The following is a 14426-nucleotide window of genomic DNA, read 5'->3' as shown; positions in this document are numbered from 1 at the left end:
GTTCTTTGGGGACCACCTAGATGGCCTTTGGAAACCTGGGCCTGGAGGCCCCTGCCAGGAGACAAAGGCTCCATGCAGGAAGAACTCAGTGCATTTCAGAGAGGAAGCCCAAAGGGTGCTGAGAACTGGCCGGAGCTGAGACCATTGTTTACAGGCGTCGCAGGCCACACATGGAAGAGCTGATATTGACATGAATGTACCCTTCGGGGTCTTTTCAGCCATGATAAATGGACATTCTCAGCCAAGTTTGGATCACAGGGGAGATGGTTTGCCTGGCACCTCTCTGAGTGGGAGGCATGTCCGCATGCGGTGTGGACGTGGGTGTACAGGGTCCCTCTCTGCAGGGCACACACTGACTCACCACCCACGGGCTCAGGGTACAGATGTGGGCCAGGATAGCAGGAACCCACTGTTCCCTCTTTACCCAACAAGCTCATCGGCAAGGCCACGCACACGCCTTGTATCCCTCCTGCCCCTGGGTCTTCCAAGGGTCCAGAGGGTTAGTATCCTGGAGTCCTCAGGCAGGAGGAGTGACCTTGATCACCCCACCGAGTGTGGTTTGGCTGAAACCTAGAGGCAGGAACTGGGTGTTTCTCTGGAGCAGGGGTCAGCAAAGTATGGCCTGAGTGCCACATCCAGCCCAGCCCTGTCTGTTTCTGTAAATAAAGTTTAATAGGAAACAGCCATGCCCGCGTGTTCACATATTGTTTGTGGATGATTTTGAGCCATAAGGACAGAAATGAGGAGTTGCCACAAAGATCATATGGCCCAGAAAGCCAAAAATATTTACTACATGGCTCTTTACAGAAAATATTTGCCAGCCCTGCCGCTTTCCTGCACAGAAGAGGAAACGCCTTTCTCTCTCCTAGACCCGTGTTTCTCAGGTGGGGTGGTTTTGCCACCTTGGGGGCCTTTGGTGATGCCTGGAGACATTTTTGGTTGTCATAACGAGGGGCAGGAGGCTGTTTGGTGGGTATAGGCCAGGGATGCTGCTCGACATTCTGCAGTGCACAGGACAGCCCCTCTACAACAGAGAGCCATCTGGCCCAGTGGAGGACCGAGACCACCCCTATCACTGGGCACGGCTCTCCTCCCCAGAGGCCCAGTGAAGGCGTTTTCTAAGCTGCTTTCCCTGTGCACAATCAGGTGACAATAGGGGGTCCTGTCCCTGGCAGGGGCATCCCCCAAGATGCTATGGCAGCCCCCTGCCTCCCAGGACCCACAAGACCAGGGGCTCCGGCCAAGCAGACCGTGACCGGCCAGGTCTCCTGAGACCTTCACCCTGGTTGGGTCTTGGGTGCGTCCCACTCATTCTGACTGTTCGCAGAACATCTGGGGCCTCCCTGGAACAAATTCAGACCACCCAGCAAAACAAATTCCCAAGACACAAGCAGATTTAATCCCCAAATCCAGCCTCCAAAGGGGTTTCCAGGAGCTTCTCCTCACCTGGGGCAGCCCAAGGCCCCACCCTCCTCGCCACACCACCCTCTCCTCGGGGAGGCGTGCCCTTCTGCCTTTGGTTCAAGGTAAGCGTGTCCTATGGTGCCTGGGAGGCTGGAGCAGCAGGCTCCCTTTCCTCCCTCCTCTCTCTCTGCATCTCCGGCCCCTGCTCCACGTCCCGGGCCCCCACGGCGCAGAAATACACAGCCTCATCCTCCGGCTGAAGATCAGAGATGCTCAAATACCCTGTGTTCTTAGCCAGGTCTTTGGAGCCAGAGAAGCGAGGGGGGACCTTGGGGCCCTGGTTCTTGTCCGAGTGGGAGAAATATCTCAGCAAGAATCTTGGTGGGTGGCCGGCCCTCTGCTGGTACCAGTAGATGTTGTGAACACCGACATCATGGTCGCTGCTCAGCGTGCAGGCCAGGCGGATCGTGGTTCCAAGGGACGAGGACACGGATGGTGGCTGATTCAGCACCGGCTGAGGGTCACAAGCTGGGGACACAGAAGCATGTGGGCATCCAGGGCAAAGCAGGGCAAGGGAAGGGGCCAGGGGCCTTGAGCTCTGGGGATTCTCACCTGTGCAGTGGGCCAGGAGCGCCAGCAGGACAGGGGTCCAGGACATGGTGCAGCCAAGCAGAGCTCTGCCTCCAGTGTGCACTGGGGCCCCGGGCCCTCGCGGGGCTGTGCCAGCACCCTCTTCCGCCCTCCCAGGGGTGGGGCCGTTGCACGCTCAGTTCCCAGTGGCCGTCCCAGACTTCTCGGGTTTGCATTGTCGGTTAGGGGGACAGCCCCGTGGTGGCCTTTGCAGCTCCTGCCTTGGCCCCATGGAAGCGTTTAGGGAGGAAGCACCTGCTTGGAGCTCGCGGGCCAGTGCCCCGGAGGCCAGGCTTGAGTCCCTGAGGGGTAACTTCAACACCCCCTGAAGAAGATGAGCCCCACAGGATAAGGTTCTTGTGCACATGTATGTGCCTGGTGAACCAGGAAGAGAGGACAGGTACTCAGGGTGGAAAACACCTGCTTAGTGCTGCAGAAAGTGTAAGGGGCCCTGGGGGTGAGGGGGCCACTCTGTCCACTCCCATGTCCCTAGCATGACCTCCACCCAAACCCAGCCCCTGTCCTCCTGGAGTAAAGCTGGAGTGACTAGCAGCTTCCTAGAAGGGAGCATCTTGTGGGGGGGGGGCGGCCAGGGCAGGTGGAAATGGAGGTAGAGTACACTTACCCACTTCGGCCCTGCCCTGGCCCCCTGGCCCCTCCTCCTCATGACGATCTCCCCAGGGATCGGGGGAGGAGGCGTAAGTGAGCTCGGTGGTCCTGGGGGCCCACTCCTTGGCCAGACCTGCACTGCATCCTCAGGGCCATAAATAAGACGCTGTGTGGGGAACAAGGGGTTGTACAGAAAAGAACTGGCTGCTCTTTGTCCCTGGCACTTGGAAGGGAGTCTCTCTAAATCCTTGGGATTTCCCGAGTGATAGGAGTGTCTTAGTTATTCATCGGGGACCCTGAGTTTATGCTAATGGGTGATTCAGGATGGGGGCTGGCCATGAAGAAAGCCCCAGCGTGTGATTCAAAGATTAGGGCTTTAGGCCATGAGATACCAGCACAATCCCCAGGGTGGGGAGGGGGGCCCGAGGCTGAGTCCAAGCACAGAGCCAGTGGTCCCAGCAATTGTCCTGAGTAATGAAACCCCAGTGGAAACTGTGGACACAGAGGTTCAGAGGAACCTCCCAGGCTGGTGCACTGTGGGCGTGCAGGAGGGCAATGCATCCTGAGGACACAGCAGCCCCACATCTGGGACCCCCATCGCCCCTCATGCATCTCTTCATTCGACTGCTTCTGGTTTGTAGCCTTTACAACAAAACTGGAATCATAAGGATGGAGCTTTCTTGAGTTCTGTATTTCTACCAAGTCATCCAGCCTGAGGCGGTTTGGGGACCCCCCAAATCTGTGGCCAATTGGTCAGAAATACAGGTGGCCTGGGACTATCTGAGCTTGCAATCTGAAATGAGCAGTGTTATTTTTGGGGGGGAGGGGGCTGTGCCCTTAACTTGTGACAGTTTACCTAACTCCATGTAGCTGATGTCAGAATTGCATTGCAAAGGGCACTCAGCACTGTCTGCTCCCCATTCTCCAGCTCACTAAGCAGGCACTTTGGCCCAGTTATGGACTGGATTGTGTTCCCCCAAATCCATATGTTGAAGCCCTAACCCCCAATGTGACTCTATTTGAAGGTAGAGCCTTTAAGGGCATAATTAAGGTTAAATGAAGTCATAAGGGTTGGGCCCTAATCCTATATGACTAGTGTCCTTATAAGAAGAGAAAGAGACACCAGAGCTCACTCTGTCTGTCTGTCTGTTTACCTATTATCTAGCTACCTAACTATCCATCTATCATCTATTAATCTATCTGTATCTCATCTAATTTTTATTTTTTAATCTTACTTTATTTTTTAAAACATTTATTTATTTATTTGGCTGCCCTGATCTTAGTTGCTGCATGTGGGATCTAGTTCCCTGATCAGGGATCAAACCAGGGCCCCCTTCACTGGGAACGTGGAGTCCTAACCACTAGACCACCAGGGACTTCCCATATCTATCTATCTATCTATCTATCTATCTATCTATCTATCTATCTATCTCTGCACATACACGAAAAGGCCACGTATGTGAGGACACAGCAAGAAGGCAGTCATCTACAAGCCAGGAAGAGTGGGCTCACCAGAAACCCACCCTAAAGACACCTTGATCTTGGACCTCTCGCCTCCAGACTGTGAGAAATGAATTTCTGTTGTGTTAAGCCCCCCAGTCGGTGCGACTTCGTTACGGAAGCCCCAACAGGCTAACACAGGCCCAACATTCTTTCCTATAACTCCACTCCTATATTTCTCCAGAGGCACTTAGGAGGCATCCATACGGACCCGGAAACAGAGGAAGCACACAAACAGAAACCAAGCCACTGAGGGAAACAAAGTTTTCTCTGCATAAAGGGGCGTGAGCCCAAAATCCTGGGGGAAATCATTGTTTCCCCATCTGTTCAACACATATCCACCCTGCTCCTGCTCTGCCAGGCACTGCAGATGCCACGGCAGATGTGAGGGCAAGACCCTTGTCCTCACAGGGCCTACACTCTCTTGGAGAGTCAGGCTGGTGGACCTGTTGGAGAGGCAACGGGCCTGAAGGTGACACTGTACTGCAGTCCCCGAGCCTGGGCCCGCGATGTCCCCCGTCATCCTGTAAAGCCCTGTCCTTCTCCGGCCGCCATCTTGGCAGACTGCTGACAGATGCTCCACGTCCCCCAGAATCCTAACCGTTGAGGGAAAAGGAATTGATTTCTAGCGTTCCCCAGAGATAAGGATTGAAAGGAAATGTTAGCTGGGCTCAAGGAAGAGGTGAGACTGCATCTTACTTCTCATCAGCCAGCGGATCAGTCAGCTTCTTGCAGGAAACAGGACACAGCCATTGGAGGGTGTTAAGGGTTGAATTGTGTTCCCCCAAAATTCATGTAGAAGTTCTCCACCCCCCCAGTACCCCAGAGTGTGACCTTCCTGTGAGATAGGATCTTCACTGAGGTAATTAAGTTAAAGTGAAGTCATTAGGGTGGGCCCTAATGCAACAAGACTGGAGTCCTTACAAGAAGGGGAAATTTGTGATTTCCCCGGCAGTCCGGTGGTTGGGACTCCGCTCTTTCACTGCCTAGGGTATTGGGGTTTTTTTGTTTTGTTTGGTTTGGTTTTGGTTTTTATTTCACTTATTTAGTTTTGGCTGCGTTGGGTCCTCACAACTATGCCTGGGCTCTCTCTAGTTGTGGCGAGCAGGGGTCACTCTTAGTTGTGGTGCGCGGGCTACTCATTGTGGTGTCTTCTCTTGTTGTGGAGCACGGGGTCTAGTCATGCGGGCTTCAGTAGCTGTGGCACATGGGCTCAGTAGTTGTGGCACACGGGCCTAGTTGCTCCAAGGCACGTGGGATCTTTCTGGACCAGGGCTCAAACCTGTGTCCCCTGCATTGGCAGGTGGATTCTTAACCACTGCACAACCAGGGAAGGCCAAGGGCCTGGGTTTGATCCCTGGTCGGGGAACTGAGATCCCACAAGTCATACGGTTTGGCCAAAAACATAAATAAATAAAAAATAAAAAGGGGAAATGTGGGCACAGAGACAGACACTCAGAGAGGAAGACCGTCTGAAGTGACAGAGCGAGAAGACAGAGATCCCTTGAACAGATCCATCCCTCACGGCCCTCAGAAGGAACCAACCCTGCCCACACCTTGATCCTGGACTTCCAGCCTCCAGAGCTTTGAGGCAATAAATTTCTGTTGTTTAAGCCACCCCGTCTGTGACAACTTGTTGCTGCAGCCCTAGCAAACGAATCCAGAGACTGTTCCAAGATGGCCCCACAAGGCCCCTTGTCATAGGGGCTTGTCCTCTCACCAGAAGCTGGAGTCTATGTTTCCTCCCCTTGGCTCTGCACAGGCCTGTGACTATGGCTGAAGTGACCCGTGCGAACTGGGTGGCCCTGAGCAGCTGGGTACACACTGGGGCTCCTGTCTCACAAACACAGAATGGAGCAAACATGCCTCTGGCTCCCGTGAGCCCCTGTGTGGCCTCAAGCTGCTCTACATCCAATCTCCTGGTCCTCTCAGAACTAGCCTCCTTCCTTTGGTGCTAACTTCAATGTCACCTCCTCTGTAGTCTTACCTGACTGCCCCATCTTGCTCTACTACTTTCATTTTTGAAATGAAAGTACACACTACTTTCATTTTTGTCAAAGCATTTATCCAGGTTTATCCGTGTGCATCTGTGCGAGGACCACAATCTGTGCGAGGACAAGGACCGTTTCTCTGTATTCATCACTGAATGTACAACCCTTAGGTAATACAGTTCCCCTATAGATTCACTATTGTGTAACAACGTGAATGAATAAATGAATGGTGCTTCTCTCGTGGGGGTGACGGCCCACACAGCAGCTGGTGGGCACACAGGGGCTGGGCAGCAAGTGGCACCCATGAGCAGCTCATGCTCTTCAGCCTCTCGCTCTGGGTGACCAGCTGGAAATTCTAACACAGCCAATTGTGTTCCTGAGCCCCACTGAATGCATGTCACCCACATTGAGACCCCAGTCCATTGAGAGGGGACCAGACTCACGACAGCCGCCCTGCCTCTAACTAGAACCACTAAAAATCTACCTTCTGCCCCTGCTGAAATGACACAGGACTGTACCATCAACCAAACATCATCAAACATCTTCCTAAGAGTAGAAGTGACCCACAGCTGAGCCCCAAGTGTCTCAGGGTGGAGGAAGTGGGGTTAGAAGGGCAGAGGGGTCCCCCCTCCCATCTGACATGTGGGGGCAGGGAAGGGACGGGAGGAATGTTCTCTTAGTGTAAAATCATGGTGGGGGGCATGCTTTGTTTCACTTTTTTTTTGGAAAAAGTACCAACTACCGTGCAAAGACCAGGTCGAGAGGAAACAGCAGGGGAAGGATTTTACAATAAATGGATCGACATTTGCATGGATCTAATTTTGTAAGCAGTCATTTTCCATCATAAAATAAATAAAATGAGGTAGTTTCTCGTTTCAAATCAGTGAACAATGAATTATCAAAGTAAAAATAGGTCAGTGCTTCCTTTTTAAGATTTTTCCACTTTGCCTTTTAAACAATCAGCATCAGAGATATTTTTGTTTGTTGTATGTCCACACTGTAGATGAATAAACAAATTTCAGTAAGTTTCTGGTGGTTAGTTTAGTTTTGGGACTTTTTTGGTGTTTTGTTTCTGCATTGAGCCATATTTGGTCATTTACAGCTTCCCCTAACCTGTGTGGGCATTTGGGTGTGTGACTCTCAGCACAGGGTGACCTTATTTGCTTTTTAACATGGTCATTCCGGTATTTTGATGGTACCAAGAAGAAACACTTTTGAGTGTGTATCTTTTTTAAAACAATTACTTTTCTTCTTGAATGAATGAAATAATCAATCCCTCAAACATTTGAACTAAGCCCCCAAATCTAATCAGGCTTAGCTATGGGCAAAGAATATGAAAGTGCTGAAACTTTCTCTTCTTTTTAACAATTTACTTAATCAGATTAATCTAATTAGGGCATTTAACAGAGCTCTGGAAGGGAGAGATTCTCTCACTCCCTTGGGAGGGATGGAGGTCCAGACACACCAGAACTCCAAGCTTGTGTGACGTCTGACCAGCTGAAGGTGGGATACCCCAAGTTTACTTAATGTTCTGTTTTCCATAAGGAATTGAGTTGGCCAAATTCCTGTGCCCAAGATGCCATTTTCCCAGTGTTTAGTTACCAACGGGGATTCCCTTGGAATCTCCCTCTCTCTGAAGTCATTACTAAGAGTCAGATCAACTCTTCCTGTCTACTGACAATTGAGGGAGCAGAATTCTGAGCTGAGGACCAAATCTCAGAGGCTGGAGACTGAAGGAGCCTGTGGCCATCCTGAGGCCCTGGCTTGACCCACCCCCACCCCCATTCATCCAGATGTTTGCCAAGCATCAGGTCCTGGAAGCTGAGGGATGGGTGAGGGAGATTGGTAGAGACTGGGGGATTTCTCTAACCCCTTTATAACATAGGATTTACAAACTCAGATGACGCTTAGAGCATTCAGGTGAGTCTGGGGCAGAAATTCTGCTCTGCACACTGATGTGGTTGGGTCCCTGGGGCTCCGCAGACAGGAAGGACCCATATTGTTGGCCTCCCTATCCTGGGAAGCCCAGGGCACAGTTACAGGGTGCAATGCCCCAGGGGCCAGAGGAGCGGGAGATAACAGAATCACTTGGTTGCACAGAGCGAGTGGGGAGCAGGTTTCTGCCCCACTTGCTTGTGGCCTTGGAGCTCTGGTGGTGCGCTGAGGCTGTGGTCACGTGTCCCACAGTAATAAGTAGCCTCATCCTCGGGCTGGAGACTGGAGATGGTCAAGGAGGCCGCGCTGTTGGACCTAGAGACTTAGAAGCGGGGAGGGACCCCTGCGGGCCGACTGCTATCTGCAAAGACCACCAACGTGGGGTCCCACCTGCTGGAGCCACCTGGCATAGTTGCTGCCAAGGTTGTTGTTGCCCCCAGAGCAACAACAGATGACCATCTGTCGCAGATGACCCTCTGTCGCAGAGTCCCCGAAACCGAGGCCAGCTGGGTCAGCACTGACTGCGACCAGGACCATGGAAGGAGAGAGACAGAAAGCAGTCACCCTGAGCTGAGAGCCGGCACCGAACCCAGGAGGAAGGCAGGAGAGGAGTCCATGTGCCCTGCCGGGCTGTGTCCTGAGACCACATCAGCCGGTCACCTGGGAAAAGGGTGAAGAGGGTGAGGGGAACAGAGTGGTCCAGGCCATGGTGGAGGGGCCCACAGAGCTCCAGTCCTGAGACCACAGCAGAGGCTGGGTTCCCGGGTCCCTCTGATACCTGCTGACACCTGCGTGGGAGCTGAGATGCAGGAGGATGCTGCTTCCTGATTGGCCCCCTGCCGGCCCAGGGCCCTGCTCTGGGCATTGACTACATGGGGTTGGGGAGTGCTGGCCTCCTGGAGCCGCCTCTCTGGGGCGGAGGGGCGCCTGGTCCCGCCGGTCCTGGCAGAGCACGGCTGCAGTCAGTCACACCTGGGTGAAGGCCCTGTTGGCGCAACTACCTTAGAGTCCCCTTGGGGGTTCCCCGTTGGGAGGTCCCCACCAGCTGTCCCTTTCGGACAGCTCCACGGCGCCCCCTGCCGGCTGCAGATGCGCGAGCCCCAGCACAGGGATGAACTTGGGGGCGATAAAATATATATCGTTATTACAGCTGACCTCTAAAATTCATCATTTCCTCCATTTGTGAATACAGGCAAAAAACCTCCACAGTACTGGCCATACCTGTTTGTCACCAACAGAAATAGCAGCTCTTTTCAGATCACCAACGTCCAAATACAGTTTACACTTATCACTGCATCCAAATTCTGGTAGCTATTAGCTCACACCTGCTGCTACACTATCATAGATTTGTTAATTCTACCATCGTGATGAGTGTGCTTCAGGACAATTGGATTTGTTTGTAATCCTGTGCATTTGTCAGTGTTCTCCAGACAAAGACATCCAGGACACACCTGCAGGCAAGCGAAGCTGGGTTTCTGGATTCACTGCACTGTGGGAGCCGTGGGGTGTCTCTGTAGGAGGGTGTTAGGAAAGAATTATTAGGGGATTTGGACTTGTGTTAGGGAATTTCGGGGAAGGTACAAGGAAGCGAGGCTTTTCTGGTGGTTGGATGCTGTCAGGAAGCCGGGTGATCCTATCACTGGGTACTGTCCTCATTCTAACCCCAGAGGAGGGAGCCCAGAGGGGGGCCGAAGCTGTAGCTGGGAGAAAAGTAGCACTCACTCACAAGAGCCAGCATGGGGGGGAGATGTTTGGTCATTTTGTGGTTTGAACAATGCTCATGTTTTCCTGTGTTCATATATGACCGTGGAGTGGTCTTATTTTGTCTTGATCCAGCAGGGTCCCAGACTGGCCTTGTCTGAGGCTGGCTTTCTGTGAAATTATGCATGTTCAGAGGAGCTGTAGGGGCCAGGCCAGCTCCCGGCAACCCAAGACCTGGCTGCTCGGACCAGCAGGCTCCCAGCTGTCAAACGCCATCTTCCCTCTCTCACATACATATCTTAAGAAAATGATAGTGGTTTTATGAGTATTTTTTTTTAACATGCGTCAGTCTACTTGTCCTGCAGTGCCCAAACTATTCCTCACTTTCTCTTGCTTTATAACATGTGTGAAGATCTCTGTGTTTACAGCTGCATACTACTCCATCACCTGCATGGCACATTTTGCTTATTAATTCCTGACTGTATTGGTTTCCAAACTTGGTTGCACATTAGAATCACCTGGAGGCCTGGGTCTCACCCATACCTATGAAACCATAACATCGGGGGCAGGGCGTCAGAGCCAGGAATCAGTGCTTTTTTAAAGATTCCAGGTGGTTCCAATATGCTGCCAAGTTTGGAAACCCCTGCTCTTTGCAATAGTTCTGGAAATCTTGCTGCTTGTTAGAATCACCTGTGGGGCTCTTTCTGTTGTCCAAGAAGTGGAACATTGTTTTGTGTTCTATTTCTTTATCTGGGTGTTAGTCACTCAAGAGTGTTTGCCTTGTGAAAACTCATCAAGCTGTATGATTGTGGTTTGTCCACTGCTCTGTACATTAAACCTTCTCTGTCCCCTCTGAAGATGTCAGCACAACACGTTACACCTGAAGACTTTTTTTTGAATTCTATTTTATTTATTTTTTTATATAGCAGGTTCTTATTAGTTATCCATATTATACGTATTAGCGTATATATGTCAATCCCAATCTCCCAACTCATCACACCACCACCACCACCCCACCACTTTCCCCCCTTGGTGTCCATACATCTGTTCTCTACATCTGTGTCTCTATTTCTGCCCTGCAAACCCCTTCATCTGTACCATTTTTCTTGGTTCCACATATATACACCTGAAGACTTCTGACACTGGATTTTCTTCAGTGTAGGGGACGGGATTGGAGTTCTGGGCAAGAGCCATAGTCAGAGGAGGGTGCAGTTAGCCTCATGCTACAAATTCGGAGGTCACCACAGGCTGCTTCCTGCAGTCCATGGAAGTTTCATCTCTTCTGCAGAGAGTAGGAGGATGGTACTCAGAAAGGGTCCCGCTGTATCTTCACCCAAGATGTTTCTTGCACCTTAAAGTCTAAATATTTACTATTTCTGTGGCCTGACATGCTACGGTTGGCGCTTTGTTGAGCTCAGTGGGAAAAGGGATGTTAACTTTGAAACAGAGTGATTCAGGATCTCTGAGGCCAGCAAGAAACCAAAATGAAACCCAGAGTTGCCTGGGCACATATCTGCAGAAGATAAAAATTCTAATTTCAAGAGATACATGCAACCCAATGTGCATAGTAGCAGTACTTACAATATCCAAGACATGGAAGCAACCTAAATGTTCATCGACAGATGAAGGGATAAATAAGATGTGATACACACACACACACACACACACACACACACACACACAAATATTACTCAGTCATAAAAAAGAATGAAATAGAGGCACTAGAGAGAGGGGTCCCTGCCACAGCTGCCAGTGCAGGAGTCGGGGCGCTGGTCCTGAGACCCAGATCCGATGAGTAGCCTGATCCTAGACCCTGAGAGGAGGGAGGAACATTCCTGAGACCTCACAGATGTGTGAATGGGGTGGTGGTACCCCACTGCCTTTCCACCCTTGCTCAGGATAGGGGAGGGGTTTTCATGTCAGTTGGTTCCCTGATCCTTGACCGCAGTCCTGCCTCAGGCCCAGGCCTTGGAACCCTGGAACCTAAGGCCCACAGCCACCTTCGTGCCTGCGCTGCGAAGGCCATCTCAGGGGGAGAGTGGACAAAGGGAAAACACCCGCTCACGTTCCCGTGGCGAGGCGCGCCCCGCCCTGCCGCCCACGTGATCTCCCCTGAGAGCAGCAGGCCCCGCCCATCTGCCGCGTGTGAGGCGAGAGGCTTCTCTCATCCACGTCAATCACTGAGCTCTTCGCGCCCGGCCTGGTACGTGAAGCATGGAGAGTCGTGCAGTCGCGCGGGCCTCAGGAGGCCTTGGGCTGCTCAGGTCAGGGCCTCTCCTTCTTCCCCGAGGTTTCTTCCCTCAGCTGCCCCGCGGGGTTTGGGGACGTTCAGGCCTAAGGGCTGGCGCGGCCGAGGCCTCAGAGCGTGGCCCCGGCTTCCCGTGCTCCCGGTCGGCCCTGACTGGGGCCCAGAGAGGTTCTGAAAGGAAAGCTGGAAGCGCGGCGTGGGGGAGTGAGGACTCCGGGGGGCGAGACCTCGTTGAGCTCAGGCACGGGCCGTCGTTAGGCCCTCAGGCCGCGGACGGTGCTGGGGACGCCGTCTGCTGGGCTGAAGCGAAGGCTCAAGGAGACGCAGGCAGGCTCTCCGGGGCAGCCGGGGAGCGCGGGCCGGGGCCGGACCCCCGAGCAGTAGGTGCGAAGGTGGTGGACTCCCCCCGCCCGCCCGGGCCCCAAATAATCTGAAATCCGCGTTCTCCGTTGGGCTCTGAGGCCCCACTCAGAGCTGGACGCCCTTCCTTGAACGACCTGCCGAGGCTGCTCGCCTTCCTCGCGCTCCCGCAGTTGCCCTCCAGGCCTCTGACTGGCTCATCCCGGCAGCGCTGGCAGCGCGCGGTGGCTGTGCTCAGGCTGGGGGTGAGGGGGTGGGGGAGGCACCGCGCCCCGAAGGTGCTGCCGGGCCTGGCCAGGGGGTGCCCGTCGGGGGGCGTGGGGGGCTGCGGTATGAGGGTGCTTCGTGAAGGGGCCCAGACATTGAGATTGGGGGGTGGATTTGCTGATTTGTGGGCATCCTTCAGAGGTAGAACGTTTAACATCCTGTCAGGGACCTAAACAAGTATAAGTGAACTTGCTACAAGGATGGCTTCTGGAAGTGTGCAAAGAGCAACAGCCGGTGCTAAGTGAGGTGGAAACTCCAGGATTGTTGGGACAGATGGCAGCGGAAGGGGAAGGGGCTCAGGGAAGGTGGCAGGCTGGCATAGACGTACTTTCTGCGCAACATCAGAAAAACCAACCAAATGGTTACGCTGCATGGGAAGCCCCAGCAAACACACCAGTTACCAAGGCCCTCGGAATATGCCGGTGACAGGGCCAGCAGCCTCACTTGACAGCTCGGTGGTGGTGCTCCTCTGCAGGCCAGGGCTGACAGACGCAAAGAGCGGCTGTTACAGGTTTAGACTCGCTAATAAAAATGAGGATGATAGGACCCTGAAGCAGTTGGGGTCAGGTGATGGCATTTCACATCAGAAGCCGGGTGGACTCAATTACTGTAATGAGCCATATGGTTGGAGTGGCAGCCAAGGCGCCTGACCCACAAAGAGTTATGGACGTGGTTTAAAGAACACAGCGTCCTGTGCATCAGAACGAAGAGTAGGCCCTGCTCACAGCAACTAGAGAAAGCCCACGTGCAGCAACAAAGACCCAACGCAGCCAAAAAAAAAAAGAACAGTGTCCTTAAGTGCAAGATATCAATAGAAGGGCCGCCACCAAGAGTAATACTCTTACTATCAAAAGAAATCAAGGATGAATGATCGGGAGGCTGAGGGCAGTCAGCCCAACAAAAAGGCATACTCCCTTGCCAAGTTTCTAGATCTGAGTCAGTTTTCAGGCCTGAAACCCTTTGGTTGAAGAAAGGGACTGTAATAATTTCCTCAAAGGACTCTACATACATTTATTCAGCATATTTGTTACCTGTTTCTGTACAACAAATTACCCCAAAACTCAGCAGTGTAATTTGCCGTTATCGCGTACGGTTTCCGAAAGTCAAGAACTTGTTTGCAGCTTAGCCGGATGGTGCTGGCTCACGGTCTCTCATAAGGATGAAGTCAAGATGTCGTCTGGGGCTGGAGTGTACACTTCCAAGGTAGCTACCCTCATGCCTGGCAAGTTTTTGACAGGAAGCCTCAGTTGTTTGCCACATGGACCTTTCCATAGGGCTGCTTGAGTGTCTCCATGACACCAAAGGAAATGATCCAAGAGAGAACAAAGTGGAAGTCACAGTATCTTTTATGACCTAACTTTGGAAGTCACACCCTGTAACTTCCACCATATCCTATTGGTTAGCACAGACCTGGCTTATTCAGTGTGGCAGGGGACTTCACAAGAGCATGAATACCGGGAGGAAGAATCATTGCAGCCATTTTGGAGGCTGGCTACCACACTTGGGTAAGTGTAAATAATGGGAATTGGAATATACAAGCAATTTGAGGATTGGACCAGGGAAAGGGGAATATACAAACAATTTGAATATTGCTGGACGTAGTGTCAGAGTTGACGTTGATATCTGGAGATCCAAAACATCATTGTGGCCCACTGTTAGAATGGAGAGCCAGGTAATAAATAGAATCCTGGCCGAGATCAGCTCACAATGGGTATACTGTGTCATTACCCAGTTTGCAAATGTGTAATTGGAATAGAACATTTGGAAGTTGATGCTATACT

The 14426-nt window shown here is 52.3% G+C and overlaps 1 protein-coding gene across 1 annotated transcript; it reads right to left on the bottom strand.

The window, feature by feature from the left end:
- Nucleotides 1-1430: 1430 nt before the first annotated feature.
- On the bottom strand, nt 1431-2078 carry LOC112412287 (immunoglobulin iota chain-like). Its single transcript, XM_024763934.1, has 2 exons — nt 2017-2078; nt 1431-1932 (listed from the first exon to the last, which is right to left on the bottom strand). The coding sequence occupies exons 1-2, from the start codon at nt 2060-2062 to the stop codon at nt 1538-1540; spliced, it is 441 nt and encodes a 146-aa protein (XP_024619702.1). The 5' UTR covers nt 2063-2078; the 3' UTR covers nt 1431-1537.
- Nucleotides 2079-14426: the final 12348 nt, after the last annotated feature.

Source organism: Neophocaena asiaeorientalis, unplaced genomic scaffold (assembly GCF_003031525.2).
Source record: "Neophocaena asiaeorientalis asiaeorientalis breed wild unplaced genomic scaffold, Neophocaena_asiaeorientalis_V1.1 scaffold110, whole genome shotgun sequence".
Classification (NCBI taxonomy): domain Eukaryota; kingdom Metazoa; phylum Chordata; class Mammalia; order Artiodactyla; family Phocoenidae; genus Neophocaena; species Neophocaena asiaeorientalis.
This window is presented reverse-complemented; position numbering and strand designations above follow the sequence as displayed.

What these genes read in the sequence shown, in the direction of transcription:
- LOC112412287 (XM_024763934.1), bottom strand. Translation starts at nt 2,062, where the DNA reads ATGTCCTGGACCCCTGTCCTGCTGGCGCTCCTGGCCCACTGCACAG. An exon ending in GCTCCTGGCCCACTGCACAG is followed by an intron (nt 1,933 to 2,016) that starts GTGAGAATCCCC and finishes CTGTGTCCCCAG; the next exon opens with CTTGTGACCCTCAGCCGGTG.